The following is a 12,971-nucleotide window of genomic DNA, read 5'->3' as shown; positions in this document are numbered from 1 at the left end:
TCACCACCCCTTGACATTCAATGATGTTACCATCACTGAATCCTTCACTATCAACACTTTTGGCATTACTATTGACCAGAAACTCAACTGGACCCACCACAGTGACTACAAGAGCAGGTCAGAGGTTAGGAATACTGCAATGAATAACTCACTACCTGACTCCCCAAAGTGCCCAACATTTATAAGGCACAGGTCAGGGGTGTGATGGAATACTCTTCACTTGTTTGGATGGGTGCAGCTCCAACAACACTCAAGAAGCTTGACATTATCCAGGACAAAACCGCCTGCTTGATTGGCATCCCATCCACAAGTCACTCTACCAGCAACACTTAGTAGTAGCAGTTTATACTATTGACAAGATGCATTGCAGAAATTCATCACAGATCTTTAGAAAGTGCCTTTCAAATGCATTACCACTACCATTTAGAAGGACAAGGGCAGCAGATATGTGGGAACATCATCACCTGCAAGTTTCCCTCTAAGCCATTCACCATCCTGACTTGGAAATATATTGCCATTCCTTCACTGTCACTGGGTCAATCCTAGAATTCTCTCCATAAAGGCATTATGGATCAACATACAACATGTGGACTGTAGAGGTTCAAGAAGGCAGCTCATCACCACCTTCTCAAGGGCAATTAGGGATCAGCAATAAAATGATGGCCAGCCATTGATGTCCGGGTCCCATGAGTGAATAAAAGAAAGCTTACAGAAGTGGCGTTCACCTGCATCGGGAGTCTTTGTTCTCAGTAATAGAGGTTGCGGACTTGGAAGATGCTGTTCAAGGACCCTTGACAAATTGTTGCAGAGCTTTTATAGATGATGTACCATGTTGACATTGTGTCAGTGGACAAGAGAGTGAATATTGAAGATGCTGGATATGGTCTCAGTAAAATGTGTTTTTTTGCCTTGCATAATATCAAGCTCCTTGCATATTATTAGAACGGGACTCACCCAGGCAAGAAAGGCCTACTCCATCACATTCCTGACCTGTGCTTTGTGATGGTGGAGAAGTTTCAGAGAGTCAGGAGGTGAGTTACTCACTGCAGGCTTCCAAGCTCTTGTAGCCACTGCACTCATCCAGTTCAGTTGTAGTCAAGGGGTGCCTTGAAGATGTTGATAGTGGGTGACTCGATGATGGTCATGCTATTGAATGTCAAGGGGAATGTCTAGAATCTCCCTTGTTGGAGATGGACATTACCTGATATGAGTTTACTTGGCACTTCTCAGCTCAAGCCTGAATACTGTTCACGTCTTGATAGCGTTTTTAATGTAACTTCACTCTTTTGATGAGGGCATCACTGGTGGCACCTGCATTTATTACCTGTTCTGAGTTACCCTTAAGAAGGTAGTAGTAAGTTGCCTTCTTCAACAGCCGTAATCCATGTGTTTATGTTAGACCCATTTTGTCACTGGGGAGAGAATTTCAGGATTTTGTCCCTGCGACAGTAAGGGAAAGGTGGTATATTTCCAAGCTAGGATGATGAATGGTTTTGGGGAAATTGCGGGTGCTTGTGTTACCATGCTGCCTTTGACCTTCTAGATGATTGTGATCATGGAATTGCAAGATACTCTCCAAGGATCTTTGGTGGATCTTTGTGGTGATGCGGTGCCACAGTGTTTAGCACTGCTGTCTTACAGCCCCACTGACCTGGGTTCAATTCTAGTCTTGGGTGACGGCCTGTGTGGAGTTTGCACATTCTCCCCATGTCTGTGTGGGTTTCCACATTGGCCTAGGGGTTAAAAGAAATGTAGGCTAGGTGGATTAACCATGACGAATTCATGGTTATGGGTACTGGGTGGAGGGATGTGTCTGAGTGGGATGCTCTTCAGAGGGTCACTGCAGACTTGATGGGGCAACTAGCCCCTTTCTCCACTGTAGTGATTTTATGAATTTCAGCAGCGCACTTTATAGATAGCACACACTTCTTTTGCTGAGCGTTGGTAGTGGAGTGACTGAATGTTTGTGGATGTGGTGCCAATCAAAAGGCTTCTTTATACTGGATTATGCTAAGTTTCTTGAGTGTTGTTGGACCTGCACTCATGTAGGCCAGTGGAGAGCAAACATCCACACTTCTGGCCTGATAATGGAAAGAAGATGATGATGAAGTAATTGAAGATGGCTGGTCCTCAGGCACTATACAGGATAACTCCTGCAGCGACCTCCACAAGTTGAGGTGACCGACCGCCAAAAATCACAACCATCTTCCTATCTGCAAGACTGACTCCAATCATTGGACAGTTTTCCCCCTGATTCTACTGATTCCAGGCTTGCTCACATGTTTAAATGCAGCCTTGATGTCAAGGGACTTTTACGTTGAGGTCCCTAGTTTATTATCTGGATCCCTCCATTAATAGCCTAGTGACAATATTACTAGACCATCACTTCCCTTGGAAAATATACAACAAAAACATATACTTACAGAGATTCATGAAAGAAAACACATAGCTAGAGACACTGTAAAATAGCACACATAGAAACACAAAAGCACACAAATACAGATTTGTGGATATATACCCAGAAAATGCAAAAACACATGTACGTATGTAATAAAACACATACACTATCACACAAGCAATATAGACACATAAACATGGACACACACATTTGTGCATGCTCACAGATTCAAACACACTCATCTACGTTCTCACACATGCGCACACTCATACACAGACTGGGACATACAAACAGATTGACACATACGCAAACTTCACATGACCAAGACACACATGCACACACTTTCACACGCACACATACAGAAAGATTTATAAATACAGAAATGGTCAGAGGCACATACATGACATTTTTTAATGCACTGGGGAAAGAGGAAGAGAAGGATGGAATGAAATCAAGAGAAAGGAGGAGGGGTCATGTTAGCATACACATCAGCACAAATTAGATGGCCCAAAGGACCTTCTGTGATTTTCTGTATGTGAATTTCCAGTAACTTCTTACCAATGGCTGTATAATAGGCAGCAAATCCAGTATAACGTTCTTCATTGGAGAAATCTGATTTAAATGTGACTCTCATCCAATTTCCAGTGGTGTAGTACTCTTGGGGGAATTGGAAATCTTGCTCTTCTCTGCTACTCCCACAGATTGGAGGATGAAGAGCTTCATCACAAAAGACCTGTGGTACAATGGAATGACACAATAAAATTAACTTCATAATTTCAACTGTCAGAACCTCAAGTCTCTACACAATCAATTGAAATTGTTAGATAGAAAAATGGGGAAATTGAGATATAGACTGAGAGATAGAGATGTAGACATAGGTACATAAGTTAGATATATAAAATATGGAGACAGACTGACAGATACATGACAGTTGGGAAGATATATAAAAATAGACAATTAAATAGACAGATAAAGACACATTATAGGTATATGAGGCAGATGATGGAGATGGCCTGTGGATAGCCAGGCAGACAGATAAATCAAATAGATTTAAATGGAAAATAATGTTCAAAATTATTGAATTAAAGTACTTCATGTAAAAGCAAGCAACATTTGCAAAAGGAGTTCATGATTTGAATGTGCAATTAGAGGTAAATTAATATGTTTCAATTGCCATTACAGAGACTTGGAACTGGATATACAAGGATATTCTCTAATTATAGAGTTTGGACAAAATGAAAGGGAGGTAAAATAGCATTCCTGGTAAGGAATTAGTAAATTGGTATGGTGGGGCCCTTGAAATCAAGATGTAGAATCAGTTTGCATAGACCTACAAAGTCAGCAAGAGAAAACAAACATTGCTGAGAGTTGTCCATAGAATGCTAAAACATAGTTCTAACATTGGGCATGCTATAAATTAGGAAATTACGGATGCATATAACATGAATAACACAGCAATAATAGGCAATTTCAATTTGCATAGAGACAGTGTTAAGCCAGTCAGCACAAACACTGTGTGGGATGGACCCCTGGAGTTGTGCAAGATGGTTTTCTGGAACAATGTGTTAAGGAGCCAGCTTGGGATTTTTATTTTGGATTTGATGTGGTGTAATGAGAAAGGACGAATTAATAATCTCACTGTAAAGGAACCTTCAGGAAATAGTTGTCATAATACAGTAGAATTTTGTATGAACTTTGAATGCAAAATGTTTTTTTCTGAAAATACAGCTTTAGGTCTGAGCAAACAAAATTATGAAGCTGTGAGAAGCAAGTTGGGTGGGGTGGATTAGGAAAATAATTTAAACTATTTACAATAGACAGACAATGCCTAATACTTAAAGAAGTACTATACTGTCTATAGCAGATAGGCATTCCTAAGGTACATCTAACCAAAGGAAAACAAATGAATCAATATGATTAAGGAAATAAGTTAACTGTTTCATTAGATTGAAAGGGAATAACATATAAGATTGTCAGAAATACTGGCAAGCATGAGAATTGGGAGAAATTTAGGGCCAAACAAAGGAGAACCAAGAAACTTACAAGTAAAGGGAAAACAAATATGAATGCAATCTAGCAAGGAACATTCATTCTGACTGTAGAAGCTTCTACTGATGAATATTAGCAGGGATAACCGAGGGCCCTTTGCACGTGGAACTAAGTGAATTTATAGCGAAGAGCTGGGAAATGCAGATAAACTAAAGTCACTTTGTGTCTGTGCATACAAAGAATACACAGAAAACCTCTCAGAACTGAGGCAACGAAGGGATTTGTATAACTTAAAAACTAAAAGACATTAGTATTAGTAAAGAGATCATAGTGGAAGAACGAAGAGTTTATAAACCTTTTGGACCAGTTGAACTTCATCTCAAAGTGTTCAAGGAAACAGCAACACAGATGGAGTCTATGGTAGTTACCTTTCTTAATTCTATTAATTCTGCACAGGTTCCTGCTGACAGATGAATATAACCCTAATATTTAAGAAGGGAGGAAGAGGGAGAGTGAGTGGAGAACCACAAACCTGTTAGCTTGCCACCCGTAGTGGAAAAAATGTGAGAATTATAAAAGCTGACGTTTCAGGCCTAGACCCTTCATCAGAGAGGGGGATGGGGAGAGGGTTCTGAAATAAATAGGGAGAGAGGGGGAGGCGGACCGAAGATAGACAGAGGAGAAGATAGGTGGAGAGGACAGTATAGGTGGGGAGGGGATAGGTCAGTTCGGGGAGGACGGACAGGTCAAGGAGGCAGGATGAGGTTAGTAGGTGGGAAATGGAGGTGCAGCCTGAGGTGGGAGGAGGGGATAGGTGAGAGGAAGAACAGGTTAGGGAAGCGGGGACGAGCTGGGCTGGTTTTGGGATGCAGTGTGGGGAGGGGACGCGTTGCGCTGGTTTTGGGATGCAGTGAGGGAAGGGGAGATTTTGAAGCTTGTGAAGTCCACATTGATACCAATGGGCTGCAGGGTTCCCAAGCGGAATATGAGTTGCTGTTCCTGCAACCTTCGTGTAATATTGTGGCACTGCAGGAGGCCCAGGATGGACATGTCGTCTGAGGAATGGGAGGGGGAGTTTAAAATGGTTTGCGACTGGGAGATGCAGTTGTTTATTGCGAACCGAGCGGAGATGTTCTGCAAAGTGGTCCTCAAGCCTCCGCTTGGTTTCCCCAATGTAGAGGAATCAACTCCGCTCGGTTCACAATAAACAACTGCACTTCCCAGTGGCGAACCATTTTAACTCCCCCTCCCATTCCTTAGACGACATGTCCATCATGGGCCTCCTGCAGTGCCACATGATGCTACCCGAAAGTTGCAGGAACAGAAACTCATATTCCGCTTGGGAACCCTGCAGCCCAATGTTATCAATGTGGACTTCACAAGCTTTAAAATCTCCCCCTCCCCCACTGCATCCTAAGACCAGCCCAGCTCGTCCCCACCTCCCTAACCTGTTTTTTCTCTCACCTATCCCCTCCTCCCACCTCAAGCCACACCTCCATTTACCACCTACTAACCTCATCCTGCCTCCTTGACCTGTCCGTCCTCCCTGGACTGACCTATCCCCTCCCCACCTATACTCCCCTCTCCACCTATCTTCTCCTCTATCCATCTTCGGTCCGCCTTCCCCTCTCTCCCAATTTATTTCAGAACCCTCTCCCCATCCCCCTCTCTGATGAAGGGTCTAGGCCCGAAACGTCAGCTTCTGTGCGCCTGAGAATCTGCTTGGCCTGCTGTGTTCATCCAGCTTCACACTTTGTTATCTTGGATTCTCCAGCATCTGCAGTTCCCATTATCTCTGATTAGAATTATAAAACATGTGATTTCTGAACATTTAGAAATAATGGCAGAATCAAAATCGATTTATGAAAGAGAACCATGTTTGACACATTTGTTGGATTTTTTGAGGATGATATTTGTAACATAATTGTGGTGCTTATAGATTTTCTGAAGGCTTTTGATAAGGTCCTGCAGGATATTAGTAAATAAAATTAGAGCATGTGAATTAGGGAAATATACTAGAATGAATTGAAAATTAGTTAACAGATAAAAGACAGAGATTAAGAGTAAATGGATCATTCTTAGGATGGCAGGCTTTAGCAAATGGGATACCACAATGGTTATGCATGACCTACAAGTTTTCACAACCCCTGTAAGAATGATTTGATTGTGGAAACCCATTGCAATATTTCCAAAAGTGCTAATGACATCAAGCTAGGTGTGAATGTAAGTTTTGAGCAAGTGCAAGGTGGCTTCAAGAAAATTGGACAGTCTAATTGAATGGGTTAGAAGGAATATGTAAATAAATGTGAAGATTTTAGTTTAGAAGTAAAATGGGAAAGCAGAATTTTTCTGAAAAGCTTAAGACGTCGAGAAATGTGCATGTCCAAAAGGATACAGGAGTCCTTGTCCATGTGTTTCTGAAAACTGCCATGCCTGTACAGCTAGCAAACAGAAAGCTAAATCATTTGTTGCCATTAATTTTATAGGGAATTGAGAACAGTAGTAAAGATGTCTTATTGCAGTTGTAGAGTGGCTTTGGTAAGACTGCATCTGGTGTACTGTGTAGAATGTATTTGCTATAAAGGGAATGCAGTGGAGGTTTACCAGGTTAATCCTTGGGATGGCAGGATTGCTTTAGGAGGAGAGATTGAGGGAACTGGACATGTATTCGCTACAATTTTGAAGAATGAGAAGTCATCTCATTGAAATTTACTAAGTTATTTCAGGACATACAGGATGAAAGTAATTAGGATGTTTTCTCAGATGGTGGGTCTAGAATTGGGAGGCATATTCCCAGAACCAAGGGTAGGCCACTTAAGACTGAGATAGGAAGGAATTTATTCACTCATTAGAGTGGTAAATCTTTAGAATTCTCTACTTTAAAGGGCTGTGGAAGCTTAATGATTAAACAGATTCAAGGCAGAAATCAGTAGATTTCTGGAAACTAATCGTATCAAGCGATATGGAGATAGTACAGCAATGCCTTTCAAAAGCATTGTGAAAATAATGAGTTCTACTTAAAAGTATAGAAGGCATTAGTCATCCAACAAGTGGAATACTTTGAATAGTTTTGGTTTCCCTATCCAAGGAAAGATATACTGGCATTGAAGGAAGTCCAGAGAAGGTTCATTGAGTTGATCCTGTGTAAGGAAGGATATTCTTATGAGGAGATGTTGAGTAGTTTGGACTTGTACACATTTGAGTTATAAGAGTGAGAGATTACATTATTGCAACACATAATTTTCTTGGGGGATTTGATAAGGTAGATACAGAGAGGTCATTCTGCCTTGCTGCAAAGTCTGAGACTCGAGGACATCATTTCAAAATAAGGTGTTTCCCTTTTAAAACAGAGATGAAGAGGATTTATTTCTCTCAGAGAGTGGTGAATTTGTGAAATTCTTTACCACAGAGGACTGGGTATTAAATATATTCAATGCTGAGATTGACAGATTCCTAATCATTAAGGGAATCATTTGTAATTATGATATTCAGGGCAGCACGGTGGCTCAGTGGTTAGCACTGCAGCCTCACAGCACCAGGGACCCGGGTTCGATTCCAGCCTTGGGCAACAGTCTGTGTGGAGTTTGCACATTCTCCCCGTGTTTGCGTGGGTTTCCTCCGGGTGCTCCGGTTTCCTCCCACAGTCCAAAGATTTGCAGGTAAGGTGGATCAGCCACGCTAAATTGCCCGTAGTGCTCAGGGGTGTGTGTGTTATAGGGAGATGGGTCTGTGTGGGATGCTTCAAGGGGCGGTGTGGACTTGTTGGGCCGAAGGGCCTTTTTCCACACTGTAGGGAATCTAATCTAATCTAATAAAAGTAAAATTGAGGATTATCTGATCACTCACGATCTCATTGAATGGCAGAACAGACTCAATAGACTGAAAGGCCTTCTTTTGCTTCTACTTCTGGTTCTAAAGTGGAATTGAGAAGTTGATCAGCCACAATCTAGAATGGGTGGGGTAGGCTCAATTGCTGATTTGCCTACTCCAATTCCTGTGCTCCTAAAGTAAAAAGATGTATACTAGAAAAACTAAGAGAGCTGTGGACATCAATTCTGAAATGAAAGCATGGATATTGGATTTACTGATCGTTATGAAAAATATAGGCTTGTAGCAGTGATAAGTATAAAGATAAGCAAAGAGTTATATTATTGTGAGGAGGAAAAGCTGACAACTAAATCCATGGTCATCTCTTCAACTTGGACTGTATTTACAATTAGACATAAGACCTGCACATAGTCGTAGGTACAGTTGGCTGATAGCTCGATGTCGATGTGGCTGAAGTAGAGTTTGATGCCATAGCCCCTTGGAACTTGGATATCCCAGCTCTGCTGCTCATCATTGGGGTAGCCTTGGGGGTAATTGGGAGATGTGAACCGGCCTTGGAAACCACTCAGGGAAATGTTGCAGAAAGCCGGACGCATGAGAAGGAGCAGCACAATGATCCTAAAGAAGCAGAGGAAAAAGAGAGAGAAAAAGGGATATAAACACACATACAAGGTGATTGTACGAAATGTTGAGTACACAAATATTCCTTCTTGTTGTCTATTGATTACTACTCATTTGATGCTCTGTTGATATTAAGCATATGCCTCCAAATTTAACTAACCATGTGCAAAATCAGTACTGCGGGAGTGCTGCACTGTCAGAGGGTCAGTACTGAGAGAATGCAGCACTGTTGGTGAGTCAGTACTGAACTGTATGATGTGCTAACTTTTGGCTAAGGCATTAATCAGACACCAGATCCGTTCTTCATCCAGACATAAAAATCTCATGACACTATTTGAGGGCATAGAAGTCATTTTGCACAGTGTCTTGAGGCTAATATTTATAACTAAATATAATTATGTGATAATACTAATTAGTTCCTCAGACTACAAATTGTGGAATCTTGCTATTAAATTGCCTACCACATTTTCAACATAGCAGCAGTGATTAAGCATATTTTAAAAAAGTAAATCTGTATAGCCTGTTGGTTCAGTTAGAGGCATTGTAGAAATGCAAATATATTTTATTCTATCTTTCATGTTTACTTTTACTGTCTCCCTTTTTCTTTCTGCTTTTTTTTCTCCCTAACATTCCTACTCAACACATCTTTTATTCTATCCTTCATTATAACTTTTACCCTCTCTCTTTTCCTTTTTGCCTCTTTTTCTCTCTGCCATTCTTACTCACCACATTTCCATTGGCATTTTAAAACACTCAATAGTGCAGGTACCTCAGCAAGTGTGTCTTCCTCACAGTGAAACAACATGAATTGATTTGCTTGTATGGGTTCAAAATGGACTCTTGTTCTCTGGGATCTAAGGTTGTTTGGCAGGCACCTCACGTACTCTGTAGATTAGTATTCTGCAGCTATTCTGCCAACCCTCACTCATCTGGCCCAGCTCTTAAGGACTGAGAAAATGTTAACAATTCTATTTGTATTTTTATCCGTATGCCAAGGTTGTGAAGGGATAATTACATTTCAAATTTTAAATGTGGGATGCTAGTGTCCTCCAGATGAGTTTATTTTAGGGCTGATTTAAGGTAGAGTGTGATTAAAAATTAACTGAGTTATCCCCAATCCCATCATGACTGTAAACAAAACTCATTTTCAGTAAATATTCCAAACCCCTTCGTGACCAATTCCAGGGATAAATGCAGTCGAAGTATTGATCAGACATGAACAATTGAGCAAACAAAAACAAAAACTGTTGAGTGTGTGGGGTCACCTTCTTGATGGACAAACAAATACACAGACTGAGGGAGACCATAAAAACTCAGAAAAAAGTTGATGTAAAAGTCAACTACATTAATTTCAGGCTGAACAAAAACATTGATTTTCGTAAACCTCGTGGAAAAGTTAACCCTGGCTTTACAGGGATGAAACGTGTTGAGACACGTGTAATTGTGCGAATGTGTAATTACTTATCCGTAATCACCGTGGTTCATTAATTTGAAGATGCCCAAATTCTAAAGACTGGTCTTTACTTCTGCGGTGGGCAAATTATTGGAGAGGATTCTGAGAGATAGTATTTATGATTATTTGGAAAAGCACAGTTTGTTTAGAAATATTCAGCATGGCTTTGTGAGGGGCAGGTCATGCCTCACAAGCCTTATTGAGTTCTTTGAGGATGTGACAAAACACATTGATGAAGGTAGAACAGTGGATGTTGTGTATATGGATATTAGCAAAGCTTTCGATGAGGTTCCACATGGTAGGCTCATTCAGAAAGTAAGGCGGCAGGGGATTCAGGAAAATTTGGCTGCCTGGATACAAAATTGGCTCCCCAATATAAGACAGAGGGTGGTAGTAGGTGGAAAGTACCCAGCCTGGAGCTTGGTGACCAGTGGTGATCCACAGGGATCTGTTCAGGGATCTCTGCTCTTTGTGATATTTATAAATGACTTGGATAAGGAAGTGGAAGGATGAGCTATTAAGTTTGCTGATGACACAAAACGTGGTGGAGTTGTGGACAGCGTAATGCGCTGTTGAAGGTTGCAACGGGACAGTGACAGGATGCAGAACTGGGCAAAGAAGTGACAGGTGGAATTCAACCCAGAAAAGTGAAGTGATTCATTTTGGAAGGTCAAATTTGAATGCAGAATATAGGGTTAATAACAGGATTCTTGGCAGTGTGGAAGAACAGAGGGCTCTTGGGGTCTACTTCCATTGTTCCTTCAAAGTTGCTATACAAGTTGATAGGGTTGTGAAGAAGGCATATGGTGTGTTGGCTTTCATTGGCAGGGGATTGAGTTTAAGAGCCATGAGGTTTTGCTACAGGTGTATAAAACTCTGGTTAGACCACACTCGGAATATTGTGTTCAGTTTTGGTCACCTCATTATAGGAAAGATGTGGAAGCTGTAGAGAGGGTGCAGAGGAGATTTATCAGGATGCTGCCTGTACTGGAGGGCAGGTCTTATGAGGAAAGTTTGAGGGAGCTAGGGCTTTTTTCATTGGAGCGAAGAAGAATGAGATATGTCTAGATAGTGGTGTACAAGATGATGTGAGGCATGGATAGAGTGGATAGTCAGACAGTTTTTCCCAGAGCGGAAATGACTATTACGAAGGGGCATAATTTTAAGGTGATTGGCGGAAGGTATAGGGGAGATGTCAGAGGTAGGTTCTTCACACAGAGAGTGGTGGGCATTTGGAATGTGCTGCCAGCTGTGGTAGTGGTGTCAGATACTTTAGAGACTTTTAAGCAACTCTTGGATCGGCACTTGGAGAATAGTAAAATGCCGGGTATGCAGGGTAGGTTGATCTTAGCAGGATAATAGGTCGGCACAACATCATGGGCAGAGGGGCCTATACTGTGCAGTACTGTTCTATGTTCTATGTTTTATAGAGAGGTAAAAATCTCAGATTTTCCTTCTGCTAATTCTTGCAGTAATTTCCCAATCAACTGAGAAGACCAATGTGTACCACATGATCTAACATGAGGCCTTTTTGAAAGAACAGCATATACGTAGCTCAATGTAAAATGGAAAGTAATTACAGAGTGGAGAAAGATATCCAACGAACTTAACAACAAAGCTACCAAGGAATAAATGCATCCACACAGGAGGAGCAAGGAAGTGGCTTCATCTGGGATGAAATATAACAGAATGGGTGGATTGGCATTGGCCATACTGTCATCCATAGAACTCTGTGACGATGTACTCTCAGAGATATAAAGGAAGATGGTATTCGAGAATGCAAGGCATGTACCAGTAGTGCACAAGTTTTACAAAAGACTTTTAGTACTTTTGTCAGTAAACAAAAGAATCACAGTCTGCCACATCAACTCAATGATAAAATCATCAGATTCTATTGTTTTCTCATCCAGCATCAAAAGATGATTGTATAGTGATTGACCTGCATTGAAAATATGGAGGACCATTAATATACCAGAACCCAAGGCTATTACCAAGATTTGTGAAAAATTTTTATCATGAAGATTAGGGAAAGACATGGCTCTCAATGGTTCTCTTCGGGCAGATTAAAGTGTAAAGCCCCCAAGACAGAAAGAAATGAATGAGAGCAGAAATGTTGATAATGGATTGGATGTGACAATCAAGGAATCCTCGATTGAGAGAGAAGTCACATTGGAAGCACTGGTGTGGAAGGGTTCACCATCATCAGAATCAGGGTAGGCCATTTAGGACTAGGATGAGGAGACATTTCACCCAGAGAGGGGGGAGCCTGTGGAATTCTCTGCAACAGAAAGCAGTCTAGATCAAAACATTGAGTATTTTCAAGAAGATATAGTTAGATATGGTTCTTAGGGCCAAGAGATAAAGGTATTGAGTTAGATGATCAGCCATGATCATATTGAATGAAAAAGCAATCTCAAAGGGCCAGATGGCCTACTCCAGCTCCTATTTTCTACGCTTCTATGTTTCTAGAACAAATGTGATGGAAATGGAGAAACAGGAAAAATGAATTAGTATCATTATAGGATGCTGATTGTGAAATGCATTGTCTGTACCACTTTTATCTATCAAACTTCTCCCTGTCTCTCAGTATTGACTGTGACATGGCTCACTGTCCTTATGTGTGCATGCAGCAGTAGTTCTTTCATTTCTCCAAATCACTGTCTGTCTATTTATCTATTGCAG

At 41.1% G+C, this 12,971-nt stretch overlaps 1 protein-coding gene across 2 annotated transcripts in view; it reads right to left on the bottom strand.

Annotated features, from left to right (window-relative positions):
• Positions 1-9,700, bottom strand: part of LOC125447638 (complement C1s subcomponent-like) — a 33,845-nt gene extending 24,145 nt beyond the window's left edge. The window contains exons 1-3 of one of the 2 annotated variants that reach the window (XM_048522218.2): positions 9,606-9,700; positions 8,617-8,833; positions 2,957-3,131 (exon numbers count right to left, since the gene is read on the bottom strand). In XM_048522218.2, coding sequence (XP_048378175.1) covers positions 2,957-3,131; positions 8,617-8,811 — 370 coding nt within the window. In that variant the 5' untranslated portion in view covers positions 8,812-8,833; positions 9,606-9,700. Of the gene's footprint in view, positions 1-2,956; positions 3,132-8,616; positions 8,834-9,562 lie in introns of both variants that reach the window. The other variant, XM_048522217.1, reaches the window with a different exon arrangement.
• Positions 9,701-12,971: the final 3,271 nt, after the last annotated feature.

This window comes from Stegostoma tigrinum, chromosome 39 (assembly GCF_030684315.1).
Source record: "Stegostoma tigrinum isolate sSteTig4 chromosome 39, sSteTig4.hap1, whole genome shotgun sequence".
Classification (NCBI taxonomy): domain Eukaryota; kingdom Metazoa; phylum Chordata; class Chondrichthyes; order Orectolobiformes; family Stegostomatidae; genus Stegostoma; species Stegostoma tigrinum.
Note: the sequence above shows the minus strand (reverse complement) of the source record. Positions and strands in the feature narration are given on the sequence as shown.